Raw genomic sequence first — 20,773 nt, forward strand, 5'->3', positions numbered from 1 at the left:
CTAGTAGAAATTGAGTTCATGATGTTGCAGCCATAGCATTGCGTACTAAATGAGAATGGGATAAAGCCAAATTGTTGGAACTTGTCACTAGGAAATATCTTGGTCAGATGGTCAAGGAATTTACAATAGCTCACAAAAAATGTAGTAAGGACAGGTGTGGAAAGGAGACCATATTCTCTTGAATCAAGCTCTTAAGTCTGTTTTATTATGGTCTTTGATTTCAAAACTTCCTAAGAAACAAAGTTTAAATTGTGTTTTTACCAATTCAAGCGGCAAAACCTCATTTTTCATTGTGCCTTTCTTCCCAAAACTTAAAATGGTTTAATGTTATTTATCTTACTAATTCTCACACTAAGATAGGGGTAGGGGCTTCAAATTAGGAACTCATTATATTAATAACATACTAAAAAGATGGTGACAAAGTTTACTGGAGTTTCACTTTTAGACAAAAGAGGGAAAATGTCGGGACCTATATATTAATGTGCTACCAGACACAACCTTAGTAATTACAGGTCTGGAGTTTGCCAGCTCCCTGATGTTCCACAGTGTGTGGACAGCTGAGAAGTGGCAAGTACTATTACCAAAGATAACTGTGAAGGGGAAGGATAAGAAGATGGGTAAGGAAAAGGTTTTTGTCTGTTTGTTTTTAAGTATTATATGAAACAAGGATCTAAGTGAAACCAAAATTTTTCTCTTCGAATCTTACCTTGACCTGATGCCTTTGGACTTCTCTTATTCCTACACTTTTTCTCATCTCTGTTTCTTTTCCTAATAACCAAATTTCTAGTGACTGGGAAAGGAATATTATTGTCTTTAGGAAGTAGACTTGTCTTCATAATTTCCTAGCACAATATTTTACTATGCTAAGTGCATTCAAGTTATTGTGGCCCCTTTCCCCTAAGGATTTTAGTTCAGTTAAACAACAGTGCTTACCAGGGGCCAGGGCCATGCTGGTCACTGGTTTTTGACAGTGACTAAGGAAAAAGTGGTTCCTGCAAGCACAGAGTTTACAGTCTAGCAAGTGATGTCCATTGATCTAAACTTGTAGTTAGCTGCTTTACCACTAACGCTAGCGGCACAGGCAATTTGACTATTAGCTTATTAAGTTGCAATTTGATGGCAGCAATGGATGACTCTGGGACTGAGGAACTGTCTCATTGCAGGGTAGTGTTGCTAAGTGTCAGTGCTCTTAACAGAAAAACAAAACCCTGAAATTTCCTGTCCCTGAGAAGCCATCTGAGTGCTTCATACGTGTTGCAGAGAAACAGAGGACGTGTGCATAAGATAAACCCAGATTTGCTGCCAGGATTGATTGCTGGAGTCAAGGACTTCTACCAGATAGCCCTTTGGTTCTGTAAACAAGCATTCCCAGGATGGTAGGATTTTTGTGTGTGTCTTATTTCCATTTTTTCTTTTTTAGTTGACCTGCCCTTTCATTTAACTTTTTATGATGAAAAATTTCAAATATAGATAAAAGTAGAGAAAACAATAATGAACACCCATCTATGATAGTTACTAACATTTTGTCAATCTTATTTCATTTATACACCAGTATGCATTTCTAACATATGGTCTTTTTTACATAATCATATGTCATTATTACAACTATGAAAACTAGTAATAATTCCTCAATATCACCTAATACCCATTCCATATTTAAATTTCCAGAATTGTTTCAAAAATTTTTTCTTGCTGATTTGAGTCAGGGTTCAAACAAGATCCATATATTCCATTTGGTTGTGTCTTAGTTATTTTTAATCTGTAATGGTCTTCTCTCCCCCCACCCCCATGCCCTTTGTGGAAGAAGCCCATTTGTCCTATACAATGTCTCACATCTGGATTTGGCTGACTGCTTCTTGTGGTATCTTTTGCCTTCCTTCTCCCATATTTAATGCTAACTCTTGTTCATATTTTTCTTATTTTTCTACAGTATGTGGTATTAGAATTTAAATACAAAAATACTCTGCCGACACTGAGGGAATTTAATGCACAGAGGGTAGTGGTGGAAATAGATCAGTTAGGAGGTGAATAAACTGCTCGGCTGTTCAGGAGATCTGAGCTAGAATAACAATTTGAGAGCTACCAACATATAAATGGTAACTGAAATGGGGGAGTGGATGAGATCATCCATAGTAAATGGGGTCCAAGATGGAACTGTGGGGAAGCCTAACATCCAACATGTGGGCAGAGGAAGAGGGCACTGCAAAAGAGAGTGAGAAGTAGAGGTGTGTAGAAGGAAACCCAAAAGTAGAGTCACAAGAGTTGAGGACAGTTTCAAGGAAGAGGGATTACTCAATGGATGATGCATTTATAAAACATACATAAATGAAAATTTATAAAGTGGGTCATTTTATATACAGTACAATTCATTAAAATTAACCTACACATTTATCCTAAGGAAATAATCATGAAGCGCATCTTGGAAGACAAGGAGTTTGGACTTTTTTGGGAGAGCAATGAATTAAGGGTTGTTGGCAGTGATAAAAATGAATTACAACCCTTAGTTTGCGTGAAACTGAGTTCCAAAATCTAAGTAGTTCTACTTTTCTGTGAAATATTTCCAGATAGATTAAAAAAATTCAACCTATTTGTATTTCTTTTTGTAAGCGTCTACTGCATGCTTACAACTACACCCCGATAAGCAAGATAATAATAGTACATGTGACATGCTCTCTCTTCTTTCCATTTACCATATTCACCACACTCACCAATCCTCCAGTCACTCAGTCTGGTTGTTCGATCATTGGAGTCACCGATGAGTGTGACACAGACGCCCTCTCTATGCCTCAGTCTCCTTCTCTTTAAAGCAATGGTTTGACTAGATCAACAGTTTTCATCAGAATCACCAGGAGGGTTTGTTAAACACAGATTGCTGGTCCCACTCCCAGTTTCTGATTCAGTAGGGACAAGAGAACTTGCATGTCTAACCAGGAGATGCCAGGTTGCTGCTCCAGGGATCATACTGAGAACCCTTTTACTTTTTCCAGCTCTAAAATCTATGACCCCTCAGCAAAACTGTATTACCTACACTCACTAACAGGTTGAACACTCTCCATTATCTGTCTCCACTGAAAATTCACAAAAGCCTAACAGAATGTTGTAGAATAGTAGATAGTATTTGTTGAATGTAAACAGTGGCTCAACATTTTCAGTCTTTTCTTATACCTTACATATGTCTCAGGGATGTCTGTGTCAGGTTGCTGTAAGCTGCCAGGAGACAGGACCATAGCTCTGGAGGCTCTTTGTACATCTCACACTGCATTAAATGCAGTCAAGTCATTGAATACATACTTTTCGATATGCCTTCAATGGACTAGACAGCATGTGATATTTTCATGCTTGGTGATCATTATAAATTTGATACAAACTCTTAAAATAATGAACATGTAATCTTGGTTCATCTTTGAACAACTTTCTGGAGTCCAGGAGACTATACTTGGCAATCTGGTGGTCTGATATAATGGAGATTTTTCTTGTTAATCAGGAGATAAGGATATTAGTCTCAGTGCTGCCATTAGCTTTATTATGATTGTACAGGTCGCTTAGCCTCTGGTGGCTCTGGAAAATTAGGAAAATACTGACTACCTTAGGTTCAGGAAGAATTAATGAAATGCCTGTTTTTAAAATATAGGCTCTAGGAACAATGATTAATTTCAAAATAGTATTTTTATAAAAATTAGTTTTAGAAGTAAAAGGCTTCCCACAGGAAAACAGGGTTTTTTTGGTTTGTTTTGCTTTAAAGAATGAGAGGCTACATTTCAAAAATCGAATACGTATTTATTGTTCCAGAAGGTACATTGCTTTTTTTACATATTTCATAAATGATACAGGATTTTACACATGTTCAATATTTTGCTATTTGTTTAAAGGACTTTTCTCCATATCCTCCCTCCCTTGCCTCCCACACACCCCAAAAAGATTTGCTCATTGCACTGTGTTGTTTCTTCTTAAAAACTCTGTGCATAAACAGGATAAATGGCTTAAAAATAAAATTCACACAACTTAACAAAAATAAATGAGGGAAGGGGTTGAACACTGGGGGATGGGCTAGGGAAGGAAGTGGGAGGAGGGGTGGGGAAGTGGAGACATGCATCCTTTCATTCTGTCATGCCAGTGGAAGGGGTGGTGGCAGGAGCAGCAGCAGCAATTCTGGCTGGCCTTCAACCTCTGCAAGGCACCTGGAGTCTAGGTTTGTCATTTAAAGTTTTCTTTTCATACACAATGATCCCAAAGGAGGAAGAAACAGAGAAAGAAACCCCATGCCACAATGAGCAGGGATGAATCATGTGAAGAAAAAAGCCAATCAGCTGTGTGGCAAGTCCCATCATCCTTTCCATCCTGCCCCTACAGTAGTTAAAAACAGGATATTAGACACAGATTCCTTTGACTCTTCAAGTGCAGATGTCATCTGGAAATATGGTAGAAAATATTTTGATAGAGTATAAGATTAATTCTTCTTTCTTTCACTTTAAGATAAGAAAAAATAGGGTGAAGAGAGTAGGCTGAAGGAAGCCATAGAAATGTATTCCTGTATAAAGATAAATTGCACCCTTTGAGAGCCACACACTTGATTTACAACTGCTGAAGAGGTGGAGGTGAGAGGGCTCACGAACAGTGTGGAAGTGTGCATCCTTTGAGATTAACAAAGCCTCCAGACAAGGCAGAGCCATCTGGGTGGCCTGGAATGCTGTCACACAAGCACATTAACAGCAATGAAATTATTCTGGTTCTGAAATGGCTACAGAGCCATGATTTTTTGCTAATTTATAAACCTTACATCTTCCTGATTTGGTCATACAGCTGAACATTCCCCCTTTGATTTGAGTTGTGGAGGGAGAGGGGAAAATCAATGGGATAGGTAAATAAATGAGGAAAATTCTGTCTCATCTTAAAGATTAATTAGTAAAAAACTAAACAAACAAAAAACATCATGCACTGTTACCAATGATTCCTAGATACTGATCTAGTGCACTAGAATACATAAACTTTTAAGAAGGTATTAAGGGATAATTCAGTGTCAATTATCAGTCATTAAGTTGGTTCCAAATATCATATGGATAAAATTAGTATAACCAACAGGTATGGGTGGTCAGAAAAGAGGCAGAAGCGGGAGAGATTCCTGGTAACTTTGCAGAGACTGGGTCCAATTTAAAATAAATGCTAATGACATGGGCTCAGACTCTGTTTGCCACCCATATATCTTGAGGATTTGCTTTTCTGGTATATTTATTTACTCCTATGTCAAAAATAAGAAAAGTTAAATTAAAAAAAATTAGAGCTGAGTGGGGTGCTGGTGTGTTACTGTTTTGCTGACCCTGCAAAGAAGATGCAAGAAACAAACACCCCCAGCATCATTTTCCCTTTATGAATCTCTCAACTATATAATGCATCATTTTCATCCAGAAACTGAGATGCTTGATTAAGACAATATTCACTAAGCCCTTTGAGCTTATATTCCACAGAGCCTGATCCTCAGACTTTAACATTTCTTTCTTCCCTAAGATCCTTTTTGTTTTTGTTTTTTAATTAAAGGTAAAAACCCTCTACCCCGACATGGCTGCCAGCTTCCACCTGCAATGCTTTAATTAAAAAGGCAATAGTTATAAACAGGTGTTCTTTCTGCCGGGATTCAGAGGCTCTTTGAAGATCAATCTTTTTCACCAATTTGTCGGAGGGGCAGATGTACTTGTAAGGGGTCTCTCAGTCTCTTAAGGTCTATTTCTGCCTAAAATAGAAAAAAAGAAAGGTGAAAAAAACTGGCTAGTGAAGCTTTCAACGTTATTACCGTCTCCTGAGAAAAGGAAATTGTCTTTCTTCCATCTCTATGAGTCAGAGAAATCATCTCAATTACTCTCAAAAAAAATAGTGCCTCAGAGAAAAAGGGCTTTAAAGGCATAGGACAACCAGGGGACAGAGACAGAAGTCTGTCCTTGCACTTTCACATGTCAACAGAGCCTCCAGAAAAGGCTGTGCAGTCAACAGGGCAGGACTCAGGGGCTCAAGAATGTGGGAGCATCTGATGCACCTTGATGGTGTTTCTCCAGAGAGAAGCCCTTGCACAAACCTTTGCCTGGAGCCAGAACCTTAATTTACGCTGCTCAAGACTTCGGTTATTTATCCAATAGTTGTTTAAGTTTTTCACTAATCAGTGATTTTTGAAACAGGGATGTGCAGTTAACTGCCACACTTTCAAAGCTCACACATGCCTCAGCCTTGAGGAGTTGGTTTAACAGACTTAGGGTGACGCTGAAGCATCTGTATTTTTAATAGCTCTAGAGATAATATTGATGCATTCCCTCCAGTTGAGAACCACCACACAGAAGACATGAGTCCACTTAGGTCAAGTCAGGAAGATGGATTAAGCCTATTCGAAGTCCAACCCCATGACTAATAAGGGACAGAGAAGGCAGAGAAGGTCCCGAGAAGAGCAACTAAACATTAAAGAAGAGGGAAGACCTTCTAGAGATTTCTTAAACATCTCTAAAGTTTTTTTTAAAGACTACAGAGAAGAGGAATGAGGAATTATTTACCAAAATCAAAGATATCAAAGTGAGGGGGAGGCACACTCAGAAATTTGAAAGAGGTAACTATTATGAAAAATAAAATAAATCAATATTTTAAAAAAGCATCTTCCAGTTCAATAATCTCTGACCTGTGCCTGGCAAAGATTTCCAGTAGTCTCTCTCTTTTACCTGGATTTTATTTTCGCCCCATTGCTATGGCACATTTTAGGTGAGAAATCTTTGGGTTAATTATTGTAGAAAGATTAAAAAAAAAAAGAGAAAAGTAAAAATAGACAACTTTAAACAGAAATGAAAAAAGTAAAAATAGGTCTAAATTTTCAATACGCTAGTGTTAATAGGATATACAGGACTCATCATCTTTTCACCTGCTTGTGTTATAAAACTTTCTAGAGAGGTGTCCATGCTAAAATAGTCACTTTTATCAACTGAGGAATAAATTACATAGGAAGAAGAGGGTTGGATCATTCTTTCAGAGTTTACTCATTGAAGTACTGTGGATAATAAGGATAATATGGATAATAATAATTATACCATACAAGATGGGGCTAGAATTTATTTTTATTTTTGGAAAACTTACCTGAGCAATTGCATCCTTGAGTTGATTGTATTTCTCTAGGTCAAAACGTGACTTTTTGGCTCCTTTATGGAAAAATAATAAGTATTGTCTGTCTCTGGCTTCTGGATAAATATATTCCTACAAAATTAAAGGAGAAATTAAATCATTAGTCCTTAGCATACTATCTTCACAAAATAAGCATTTACTAACTGTTGATTAGATTCAATACACATATACACATACAAAGATATATACTAATATGTGCTGTTAAAAGTTTAATTATTTCTTAAACATTTTTGATTGTGAGACAAACATGGAAGAGTACACAAAACTGTACATCACAATGAATCATCACATAATGGATATGTTAATCATCACTAGATAAAGAAAACAGAACACTGTTAACAACCCAGAAGCCTCCCTCCTGCTCCTTCCCAATTACTAACCCCTCCTCCTTCCCCAAAGTAATCTATCTTGACTTTTATGGTTATTGTTTTCTTGCTTTCTTTACAACTTTCTTAAGTAAGTGTGCACCCCCTGAGCTCTACAGCTCAGTTTTACCTGTTTTTTGAATTTTATTAAAATGGAGTCAGATAGTATGTATTGTGTATGGCTACTTTCACTCAATGTTATGTTTGCGATATTCATCTTTTGTGTGTAGCTGTAGTCTATCTCCATTGCTATGTTATATTCTACTGTACGACTACATCACAATTTATTTATCCATTGTACTACTGATAGACTTCTGGGTTGTTTCCAGGTTTTGGCTATTATGAATAATGCTGCCAAGAATATTTCTGGACTTAATCTCTTCTGTTGGGTATATACCTACGAATGGAAATCCTAGATCATAGGGTATGCCTGTGTTCAAATTTAAGAAGTGATATCAAAGAGGTTTCCAAAATGGTTGCACCAATTATACTCTGATCAGCAGGATATGAGAGTTACCATCACTCCATATCCTTGCCAACACTAGGTATTGCCAGTTAAAAAAAATATTAGCCATTCTGGTGTGTATGCAGAAGTACTATGTCATATTTTAAAAACAGCTTTACTGAGCTATAATTCACATACCATACAATTCACTCATTTAGAGTATAATCAGTGGTTTTCAGTATAGTCAGAGTTGTGCAATCATTACTACAATAAATTTTAGAACATTTTCGGGGCCGGCCCTGTGGCGTAGCAGTTAAGCGCGTGCGCTCCGCTGCTGGCGGCCCAGGTTTGGATCCCAGGCGCGCACCAATGCACCGCTTGTCGGCCATGCTGTGGCGGCATCCCACATAAAATGGAGGAAGATTGGCACGGACATTAGCTCAGGGCCAGTATTCGTCAACAAAAAAGAGGATTGGCATGGATGTTAGTTCAGGGCTGATCTTCCTCACACACACACACAAAAATTTTAGAACATTTTCATCATCCCTCAAAGAAACCCTATACCCTTTAACGGTCACTTGCCATCTCCCTCAGCACCTCCAGTTCTAAGTAACCACTGGTCTACTTTCTGTCTTTATAGATTTGCCTATTCTGGACATTTCATGTAAGTGGAATCCTATAACATGTAGACTTTTGTGTCTGGTTTCTTTCAAGGTTCATCTATGTGTAGCATGTATCAGTACTTCATTTCTTTTTATTGCCAAATTATATTCCATTGAGTGGATATACTACATTTTATTTATTCATTCGTCAACTGATAGACATTTGGGTTGTTTCCACTTTTTGGCTATTATGAGTAATGCTGCTATGAACAGTTGTGCATAAGTTTTTGTGTGGACATAAGTTTTCATTTCTCTTGGAGATATGTAGCATTTTCCTGATCACTCATGAGGCTCATGCCTATCATTTCATATATTATTGGCCACGTGCATATCCTCTTTTAGAAGTGCCTACTCAAATCTCTTGCTATTTTTTTCTATTGCCTTGTCTGTCTTCTTCTTACTGATTTGTAGGATTTGTTTGTTTATTCTGGATATAGATCCTTTGTTGGATATACATACTGCAAATATCTCCTCCCAGCCCATTCTCCCTCTTAATGGTATCGCTTAATAAACAGAAGTTCTTAATTTTAATATAGTCTAATTTATCATTCCTATCCTTTATGGTTAGTGCTTTTCACTCTGTCTAAAAAGTCATTCCCTATTCAACAGTAATTAAGATATTTGCCTATACTATCTTCCAAGAGCTTCATTGTGTTACCTTTCATATTTAGATCTACAATCTATCTGGAATTAATTTCTGTTTATAGTGTAAGGATGGGGTCATTTCTTTTTTTCTTAATATGGGTATTCAATTGTCCTAGCACATTTATCAAAAAAGATTCTCCTTTCTTTGCAGTGCCATCTTTTTAAAATCAAAGTTCATTTATACTGGGTCTGTTTCTACTTTCTCTCTTCTATTCCACTGGACTACTTGTCTATCCTTGTGTCACTGTCTTAATCACTGTAGTGTTGTAACTAAACTGTAGTCTTCATACCTGATAGAGTAAATCCTCTTACCTAGTTTTTCTTTAAGAGTTTATTGGCTTTTCTTAGTCCTTTACATTTCCATATAAATTTCAGAAGCAGTTTATTCAAATCTTTTCCCCCATCCCCAAATCTGTTGGGATTGCACTGAATCTAAAGATCAGTTTGGACAGAACTGACATTTTTGCAATATTTACTTTTCTAGTCCATGAACATGCTATATATCATATTTATTAAGTCTCCTTTAATTTTATGTTTTTATGCACAGAGGGGTTACACATCTTTTGCATGATTTATTTCTAGGTATTTTTATTTATTTATTTATTTATTTATTTTTAAGATTTTATTTATTCATTTTTTTCCCCCCCAAAGCCCCAGTAGATAGTTGTATGTCATAGGTTCACATCATTCTAGTTGCTGTACGTGGGACTCGGCCTCGCGTTGGACGGAGAAGTGGTGCCTTGGGGCGTGCCCGAGATCCGAACCCGGGCCGCCAGCATCAGAGCGCGCGCACTTAACCGCTAAGCCACGGAGCCGGCCCTCTAGGTATTTTTAAAAGTCATTTTAAGTTGCATCTTTTTAAAAGTTTCATTTTCTAACCATTTGTGGCTGGCATATAGATATGTAATTGATTTATGTATATTGACTTTGTTGTATCCAGTAACCTTATGAAATTCACTTATGGATTCTAACCAATTATCTGTATATGCTTTTTTATTTTTCAATGTACAAAATCTATGAATAATGCCAGTTTCTTTTCAATATTTCCATCTTTTATATCTTTTTCTTGCCTTACACACTGGCTAGGACCTCTTGTTCAAAGTTGAGTACTTCTACCCTCTTTCCTGACAATGAAGGGATGTTAGAACACTTTAAGTCTACCTACCCCCTCCATACTTACATGCCACTGTTGTATATTTTAGTTTTTGTATTTTAAATTCCATAAGAGTTTATTATAATTGTTTTATACATTTAATATTCATTTAGATTTCACTCACAGATTTACCATTTTTATGGGTCTTCATTCCTTCCTGCTTTTCTGACTTTCCATCTGTGATAATCTTTCTTCTGCTCTAAGAACACCCTTTAGTATTTCCTTTAGTGCAGATCTGATGGTGACAAATTCTCTATTTGTTTGTCTGAAAACATCTTTATTTCACCTTTATTTTGGAAGGATATTTTTGCTGAGTATAGAATTCTAAGTTGACAATTATTTTCTTTCAACACATTGAAGATACCCTTCCATTGTCTTCTGACTTTCATTTTTGCTGTTGAGAAGTCAGCTATCAATCTAACAGTGACTCCATTGAAGCCAAGCTTTTCTTTTCCCCCTTTGGCTGCTTTTAAGATTTCTGCCTTTGTCTTTTGAAATTTCACTATTGATGTGTCTAAATGTGGTCTTTTCTTTATATTGGCTAGTATTTGTTAGGATTCTTAAATCTATAAATTGATGTCTTTCATCAATTTGGAAAATTCTCAGCCACTAGCTCTCTAAATATTGTTTCTTCCCATTCTCTCTCCTCTCTGAGACTCCAATAAACCTGAAGGCCTTTTCACTGTATCCTCTGTATCTCTTACCCTCTCCTGTATTTTACTTCATTTTGTCTTTCCATACTTCATTCCGAATAGTTTCTTCTGATTTATTGCCAGGTGACTACATCTCTCTTTAGTTATGTCTAATTTGCTGTTAAATCATAAATTTAATTTCTAGAATTTTCATTTGGTTCTTTTTTAAAAAAAAAAAAATCAACTTATCTGCCAATATTCTCAACCTTCCCTTTTATCTCCCTGAATATAGTATGTATAATTATTTTAAAGGCTCTGTCTGATAACTCCAATAACTGGATCTCCTATCTGTGTCTGTTTCTAATGTCTATTGTTTCTATAGGTGTTTCCTTACGTATCTACCTTTTTTTGATTGTGTGCTTAACTTTGTATTTGCAAAATTATTTGTAGCAATAATTTAAGGTTTAGGATAATGTTATCTCCTCCCAGGGATTACTGATGTTTGCCTCTGCCTGGAACCTGTGAGCACCAGCACTCTGGGATTACCAGTGTTCTCGGACTACCTCAATCCAATTTACAGGATTGGGATGACTGAAAGATGAGCTACAGTCTCTAAGAGAGTCTACCACTGGTTCATTCTTATTGTAGGATGGTGGGCTTTAAAAGTTCCAAACCAAAGCAAAAGTGTTTCACCTACTTTAACAATCCCTAGACACCAATTGCTATGGCTTCAGTCCTTCTAGGTTATCAAGTATGGCTCAGCTTCTTGGCCTCTCAGCCTTACCCTTCTTAATCAGCGTAAGTCCCCAGAGGAAAAAGCATATCTAAATACTAGGTTCACCTTCCTGGGACTCCTCTTCTTCTGGTCCTTTCCTGGAAATTTTTGCTGTCTTGTTAGTTCTCTAGTGTCTACAAGCAGATGTGTTTTATGTTTTGTCTAACTATTCCAGGTTTCCTAATGGGAACATTGCTCTGATTACCTAGTATGCCATAACTAGAAGCAGAAGTAAATATTTAATTATTGATGATGACAGATAATGGATGAATAGTACCTGAAGGGACTACAGAAGGCTTTTAAAAATGGATAGAATTGAGGTCTGAATCAAGTAACATTGACTGAAGGGATAATTGTCAGATTAAAAACTTGAGGGAAAGCCCTCTACTTTCATCTAAATTGCTATTGCTAGGCTACTTACCTATCTTTGCTGAGGACATAAATGTACACACTAATTAAATTTATTCAAATATACTCTATGCTCCCGCTTTTGGGCAACAAGCATTTACTAAGGAACTATGTGCTAGACTCTAATCTAGAAATGTAGTGATTTGATAATAAGTGAGAAGAGATGCAGACAGCTTGGTTATGAAGGAAAGAGAGTCAGAGAGGGAGAGGTTGATAACACAGGGGACACAAAAAATAAACTGGAGTAAGATGATGGGAAAAGGAATGGGATTAAGAATAGGTGGAAACAGGAAAATGTCACCTCTTATTTGAGCTTGAAGGAAATAGTGTGAAAGTAGGTATGGATATTGTTAAACTCAGAGTTTAGGAATTAGAAAGCTTGTATCTGTTAACTTCAATTTTCTAGGAGAAGTAGGAGGCAAGGTTAAGGGTGGGATGGGGAGTTTGATGTGAAGTCTTAGAATAACTATTGTGGGCGTGTAGGCGAAGGAAATTAATTAGAAACACAAGAAGCAGCTCATTCCACACTATAACATGATTTATCTCTAGCAATGTTTAGTAGCCTGGAGATAGGATAAATGGCTAAGTTTATCCAAGATTAGGAGTTTACAAAGTACACATGGTGGAAAGACAATGGGGCAGAGATTGCAGGATACTAAGAAGTGAATGACAATATAGTCTAAGTTGGACAGAAAAGGAAGCAACATATGAGGAAGGTGATAGTAAATAGTTAAGAGAGAGATGTCAGAGGCTAATTGTAATTGTCAGGCTCCTTTTTTGCATAACAAAAATTGGTACTCAGGTTTTACTGAAATATTAGTCAGTAAAATTCAATATTAAACTTGATTTTATGATTTCAAAGAACTTGTCATCTTATAAAGATTCTTTGGAACTTAATATACTATTAGGATATATTTAGGTCACTAACAAATCAGCATCTCATTGTAACAACAGTTTAGAAGAATTTAAATGCTGTTGAAAAGGCATTTTGCTTCATGGGTGTTAATTATAGATCCTGATATGGAAAAGAATATTAAATATAAGAAACTCTCTCTACATTTTATTTGGTCAGTGTTTTCCTGTTCACAAATGACCAAATTGTTTACTACTGCTATTTTGAAACTTGTCGCTTGGGGGCAGCAAAAATGCTTGGGAATCTCAGAAGTACAGCATTTAACTAGTAGGACAGATAGGCTACTAAAGATATAAGGCACTCTGTTAGGCATGGTAGCGAAATAAAAATTGGAAAAAACCGAACGCCTAGCCTCAAAAGATATTATAGTCTAGTAGACAGGAAAAGACATTGTACATGAATAATTATAATACAAGATAGCATAGGATGAGTGAAATGAGAGGCACAACGTGCTACAGGAATTCAGAAGAGGGAGAGAACAAAGTTGGCTATAGGGAACTGGTCAAAGGTTCATGAAAGATGCACGTTTAAGTAAAACGTGAAATATGACAGGTAGAGATCAACAGGGAGAACTTTCTCAGTTAATAAAATGATGTGAAGTAAGGAATGAAGTGGTGGAAAACACAGGGCATTTTGGGGAAATAAAGAATACGATTTGTTTAAAACACACAGTACATACACAGGGGAGTTGAGACATTTGGAAAAGACAGATAGCAACCAGTTATGAATATCAGGCTAAGGAGTTTAGACTTCAATCAACAGATAAAAAGAACCCACTAAAGGGGTTTATGAGGGAGAGGGAGAGAGAAGAGGAAGAAGGGAGGAAATACAGAAAGACAGATAGACATATGCAAGCCACATCCAGATCTGTGATTAGATAAGATTGATCTGGCTGTTCTTAGTTGTGTTCACACAGAATGACCAGTATGAGTCAAACATGGGACTAGGTGCTGGAGACTCCAGGCAAACAATGGCAGGACATGAACAGTTTACTGTCTCTCTTCTCTACTAGACATGTTTGGAGGCCCAGAAAAGTTAAATAACATTCTTGGGCTTTCATCTTCCCCTACATAAACTGGCCTATGACCACTGGTCTAACAACACCAGAAAAAAAATGCCTATGTTCAGTAGCAGCCATATAAAAATAGAAGCAACTTTCAGCTTCTTCTGAAAGTTAAGAAAATTGAAAAGATTCCTCATATGTCTCAGCTATTTCAAATGTTGTTTTTTTTTTTGTGAGGAAGATCAGCCCTGAGCTAACATCCATGCTAATCCTCCTCTTTTTGCTGAGGAAGACTGGCTCTGAGCTAACATCTATTGCCACTCCTCCTCCTTTTTTCCCCCAAAGCCCCAGTAGATAGTTGTGTGTCACAGTTGCACATCCTTCTAGTTGCTGTACGTGGGATGCAGCCTCAGTGTGGCCGGAGAACGGTGCGTCGGTGCGTGCCCGGGATCCGAACCTGGGCCGCCAGTAGCGGAGCATGCGCACTTAACCGCTAAGCCACGGGGCCGGCTCCTCGAATGTTTTTTATTCAAGAGAGGCTGGAACTGTTGTATCACATATGTAATAATAAGTGATAATAAATCCTTCATACTTCCTAAAGTGACACTATGGATTTCCAAGCTACTAAGAAAATAGTACTGGCAATACAAATTAGTTCTAGATACTGATATTTAATAAAGGAGGCTTGGTTGATAAAGAATAGAATAGTGATTAGACATCTAATTTTCACCTCTCTTCTGTGAAGCAAAAATAACAACAACAACAAACACCTGTTCTCTTAACATACTTAGAAGTAGCCCAGAGTTTAGTTTAACTATTTGATTAGTTATCACCAATTCTCTATTTCAAGAATTCAATAAAATCAAAAAGCTTGGAACTACCCCATCTGACTGTTAAATTAATTACACAGTACATAAAAAGCCAAGCCAGCTTAGTTGAACAAGTTATCCTGCAGCTGACCACCTTTACCCTCTTATTCTATAGCTTACTGTAATATTTTTATGAATTTAGTGGTTTATGTGGCTCTCTTTATAGTCTGTGAGCTCCAAGAGGGCAGAAGCCATGCTTTACATCTTTCTCTTTATCTTTAGCACCTAGAATAGGTGCCTGAGACATAACCGGCATGCATGTGCACATACACATACACGTGTGTGTGTGTACGTATATAGGATAAATGAGTACTTAAAGGGAACTGGCCTTAGAAAGAACATGAGAGAAAAGAGAACTACTTTGACAAGCAAAACTTCATTACTATCTCATTAAAAGTCACCTGAAGAGGAATTCTTACCTGGCGTGTAATTACAAAATATGCATACATTGCCATGGCACTTCCGTAAGTGATGAAGTAGGTGACTGGCTCCATGATGTCCCAGGAATATTCCCACCAGGTAAGCCGGGCCAAAATGCCAAACTGTGTGGCCATGTAGGCAAGTCCACCCCATAGCACCAAAGTGGTCCTCTTCTCAGCTTTTCTGCTAATCTCAATTCGTACCTATGGAGCACACGTGATCAATCAACTGTCGGGCATTTTGACATAGAACCAATTTTAAACTTTTATTTAAACTGTTCTATGTTCACTAAAGAAATGGGGCTCATAATCAAGACACGTTAGTCTCAATTCTAATAAATACAACTTGTCTTCCTAAACAGTATCTGTAGTTTTCACTGAATAATATATTATAGGAGTAATAGAAGTGTTTAGGACACTTATGTTTTATGCTTAATCCTAGAAGTAGCTGAAAATACAGTGAAATTACGGGAGTGAATAAGTTTCAACAGCTCTTTATCTAACCACAAGATTACCTTCTTTGAAAGACAGAAATGAAAACATGCCAACGTTCTCTCACTGTAGCATACAAGATTTAATCTATTATCAGTTTTTACTCAAACAGCCTACTAGGGGGCAGAACAGCACAGTGAGGCAGAGTACGGACTCTGGACTCAGTACAGCTGAGTTCAGGCCCTGATCTGCAAATCACCATCAACTTCATTATTGAGTTGTTCCAAGGATTAAATAACAGAACACAGGTAAAATACTTAGCACAATTCCTGGCACATGGTAAATATTCAATAAAGGATGATGATTATTTTGTTATAACTGGTACATTAAAAAATGCCTTACATTTTGAAAATACCAGATTTAAATCTCATCCTCCTTCACAATAGTTCTTAAAGTTTAATTTATCACAACATTTCTAATGATCTTAAATTTAATGAGAACAACCCTGAGACACATGTTCATTATTTTTAAAGAAATCAGAAAAAGCACAATATTAAGAGTATTTGTTCTTTTTGTTAATCTCTAATATAGCGTAACTTTTTTGTGTGTGTGTGTGAGGAAGATCAGCCCTAAGCTAACATCCACGCTAATCCTCCTCTTTTTGCTGAGGAAGACTGGCTCTGAGCTAACATCTATTGCCAATCCTCCTCCTTTTTTTCCCCCAAAGCCCCAGTAGATAGTTGTATGTCATAGTTGCACATCCTTCTAGTTGCTGTATGTGGGACGCGGCCTCAGCATGGCCGGAGAAGTGGTGCATCGGTGCGCGCCCGGGATCGAACCCGGGCTGCCAGTAGCGGAGCACCCGCACTTAACCGCTAAGCCAGGGGGCCAGCCCTATAGTGTAACTTCTTAAAATGGATATACTTGCATTATCATTAGAAAATAAGGATGACACATGTTCACTGTAAAACATTCAGACAAGTGTAAAGAAGAAAAATCAATCATAATCCTCCTACTCTACCAGCATTTGGGAATATATTCTTTCCAATTTTTTCTTTGGTACGTATGTGTGTGTATGTGTAGCTATAGGCATAGCACATTTAAAAATTGGATCATAGTATCCACTAATATGCATACTGTTTTATAATTTACTTTTCATAAAATATCGTGAAGAGTTTTCTATAACATGTTAGATCTACATAATCATTTTTTAACAGTTGTGTAATATTCCATATAATATTAATTCTTAACTTGGTTAAAACCATTATCCACTACACTCAGAACCTTTCTTGATAAGCAATTTGTCTAACCTTTGTTATAAAAATGGTAAATCTGGTTAAGGGCAATATATTTAGACCTTGAAGCTCTAAGTCCATTATCAAGGCTCCAAAGTATTCCTTTTTTTTTTTTTGTGAGGAAGATCAGCCCTGAGCTAACATCCAAGCCAATCTTCCTCTTTTTGCTGAGGAAGACTGGCCTTGAGCTAACATCTATTGCCAATCCTCCTCCTCTTTTTTTTTCCCCCTTTTTCTCCCCAAAGCCCCAGTAGATAGTTGTATGTTATAGTTGCACATCCTGCTAGTTGCTATATGTGGCATGCTGCCTCAGCATGGCCCGACAAGTGGTGCGTCGGTGCACGCACGGGATCTGAACCCGGGTTGCCAGTATTGGAGTGTGCGCACTTAACTGCTAAGCCACGGGGCTGGCCCCCAAAGCATTCCTTTTTAAGTCTTTTCTTAGCTTTAATTGGAACGTTTTTATGATTTAGTCCTCAAAACTAGTGGACTACTTTGATTGACACAACTCAATTACATAAAAGTTGGAGGGAACAAAAGCAAACATACGTGCTCTGAAAAAATACTGGTGAAGAGAAAAGTCTGAAATTTGAATTTGTACCTTTTCCAGGGGCGCCAGTTGCTGTTTGAGATCCTCTAATCTTTCAATGAGCTCCCTTTCCTTGTTTAACTGGTGCTGCTCAATGCACAGCGTGGTGTACAGCTGCTGGACCAGTGTCTTTACATCGTTCAGGGTTGCTGCGTTTTCATGGCTTAAGAGGTCTGAAAGAAAGGGGTTACTTTTTTTTTTTTTTAATGTAGGCCTTAAATGAAGAGTTGCTATTCCTAGGGCTATTAGACAACGATAAAAACAAGGTAGATTCATCCACTATAGGGATCTCACCTTCAGTGTTAAACTGAAGGAAAGTGATAGCTCTTTTTAAAAAAGGAGGGTCTACAAATCCTAGAAAGTAAATTCATATTTGGGCAACTTGAAAATTTTGAAACCAACATCTACCATCATATTTTTGGAAGTATAAATGCTACAAATGAGGCTAAAAATAATAATAATCTTCATTAGATAAAGACAAAAAATTTAAAGTAATATGTGCAAAACTAGTAGAGAGGTTTAGAATCAATCTGATTATCATGCTTATTAAAAGGCTGATCTATAATTTATCTGTGGTCTTGCCATTTTAATTGGTGATTTCTTCCCCTTTAGTAACACCTGAGGGAAAAAAATACAGTATTTCAAATTTGCAAATACAAAAGTGTAAATAAAAATAACATTATCCTAATAATCTTAGCCCCCATACACCTGCCCCTAGCATACCAACTTTTATTTATTCTTGCTGGGGAAAGACACAGAAAACCTATATGGGCCTCAATATCATGTTCTAAGGGGCATGAAGTTATGAGAATGATTGAAAAGGTAAAAGATTAAATTCTCTGACTCAATATCCTCTTTTGTGAGTAGCACATGTTTCCAGAAATCTAAAAATTATGTTTTGAGAATCTAATAAAAAATCAGCTGATCTCAGCCATCAAAGAATTTTTTTAAAAAGCACCAGAAGTAAAGCTTTTGTTTTAGAATCTTATTAGCCTTAAATGTGACATTTTGTTAGGTATAGCACAAGGTCAGCCCTCTTCTAAATCAAAACAAGCCACAGCCAGAATTAGCCATGTATTTCAAATATTCCCTAAGGATGTCCTTTAGTATAGTTATCACAGAAATTCAATCAATAAAAAATTCGAATAAGGGTAGCAAATTGGATTAGAGACGAGCTGATACAGTAAAATGGGATATAGCACCTAGCACAGTATCTTGCATGCTTCAGTAAATGTGTGCTGCATTAATGAGAACAGATAAAAGCAAGAACACTGAGTTCTAGAAGTCCTCTATGTCGACAGGGTCTTCTTTGCACTAAAGTTGCAGCTCATATTTGCATACAGCTTTGCACTTTCCAAAATTACCAGAAGAGGAAACTGCACTCTGGAGGGCAGTAACTTGTCTAGAATGTCACAGTGAAGTGGCAGAGTCCATGTCTTCTGACGCCCAGGCCCAGAACCGAGTTACAGTGCTTCTACTATACCCATATTAATATTTCTCCTGCAAGCTCCGTCTCCTTCCAAAAAGACAATTCTTTAGGTAGTATAAATTATCTACGGTTAACAAAATCTCCTCACATATATTATCCCATGTTATCCTCACAATAACAGCATGAGTACACTTGGTGCCCACAATTTATAAATGAGGAATTTGAATCCTAGAGAGATAAGATTAACAAACATTTTTTACTAGGCACTGATCTAGTCACTACAGAGGGGGAAAAAAAATCAAATATGAGGTGGTTCTTCTCCTTAATAAGGTCTAATAATAACACTTACAAAGTTGCAGAGCTGGTAAAGACTGGAAAAAGATCTTCTGACTGGGTAGTCCAATGACTTTCCTATTCTATGCCCTTTCTTTTTCCATTTCAACTTTCAATACCATAATGACATTGTATTTGCTTAGAAGTCCAAGGAGGGAGGGACGAAGGGAGGGAGAAAGGGAGTGAAGGAAGGAAACAAGTAAGGTAACTAAATAGAATCTCTCTTCCTCCTTTTCCTAATGAAGCATGGATGTGTTAATGATCAAATATGTAGGACAATCATAACGTGAAAACCTATAAAATCTGAAATCAGGCTTGGCATCTGTTTTACAAAAAACGTAAGTTGCTATCAGAACATCATTCATTGAAGACTTAGGTTAAAAATTAATATTCATATTATGGGTTCTTCTGTGTAGAAAATTTATTTTTTGTATTTATCGTTTTTTTTATGGCTTCTGGGTTTTATGTTATAATTAGAAAGATCTTTCTCACTCCAAGGTTATAAAAATATTTCTCTTTTGATTTTTTCAGTACTTTTAATATTTCTTTCTCTTCTTTAAAATTTAAGTCTTTGATCCACATACCCTTTGACACAGCACTTCCACGTCTAGGTATTTTTTCCTACAAATACAACACTAATATACTTCCTAAGTGACATACATTCAAGATTATTCAATGCTGCAATATATTCTATAGCAAAAGATGAAAACAACATAAAAGTCCATCAATAAATTATAAAATAAGCAGTTAAGTGAATGGCGATATATATTCATACAATGTAATACACAGCAGCTGTGAAAAAGGGAAAGGAACTCTTTATGCACTGTATGTTAAGATCTTCAGCATACACTGTTGGTAGTTTTATGTCTTGTCAATCTGGCTCAACTGGAATTATGTTTCCCCAAATACCCTTCCCTATATGGTTCTTAGAGTTAACCAAAAGAGAAATTCAAGTGAGATTTTGGAAGGCAGAGTGAAGCAGAAGCCATTACGCTCTGAAGGTTGTCGTGTTGGTAGCAATAGACAGACGCAGAGGCAAGCACAGGCGTAGATGCCAGCTTGTGCTTGCTCTCCTCTGCTCTGCATCCAGCCCTTTTTTTTCAACTGCCACCTCTGTTGATTAACAGCAAATCCAGCCCACAACCAGATGCAGCCTTCTAGAGCTGTGCTATCCAACACAGTAACCACTAGCCACATGTGGCTATTTAAGTTTAAATTAATTAAAATAAAATAAAATTTGAAATTCAATTCCTCAGTCAC

The 20,773-nt window shown here is 37.0% G+C and overlaps 1 protein-coding gene across 1 annotated transcript in view; it reads right to left on the bottom strand.

The window, feature by feature from the left end:
• Window positions 1-3,756: 3,756 nt before the first annotated feature.
• MCU (mitochondrial calcium uniporter) overlaps window positions 3,757-20,773 on the bottom strand; it is a 179,584-nt gene continuing 162,567 nt past the window's right edge. Inside the window, exons 5-8 of the mRNA XM_058543223.1 lie at window positions 17,764-17,924; window positions 15,436-15,639; window positions 7,102-7,218; window positions 3,757-5,725 (exon numbers count right to left, since the gene is read on the bottom strand). Of these exons, the coding sequence (XP_058399206.1) occupies window positions 5,648-5,725; window positions 7,102-7,218; window positions 15,436-15,639; window positions 17,764-17,924 (560 nt within the window). The 3' untranslated portion in view covers window positions 3,757-5,647. The remainder of the gene's footprint in view (window positions 5,726-7,101; window positions 7,219-15,435; window positions 15,640-17,763; window positions 17,925-20,773) is intronic.

This window comes from Diceros bicornis, chromosome 6, assembly GCF_020826845.1.
Source record: "Diceros bicornis minor isolate mBicDic1 chromosome 6, mDicBic1.mat.cur, whole genome shotgun sequence".
In the NCBI taxonomy this organism is placed as follows: domain Eukaryota; kingdom Metazoa; phylum Chordata; class Mammalia; order Perissodactyla; family Rhinocerotidae; genus Diceros; species Diceros bicornis.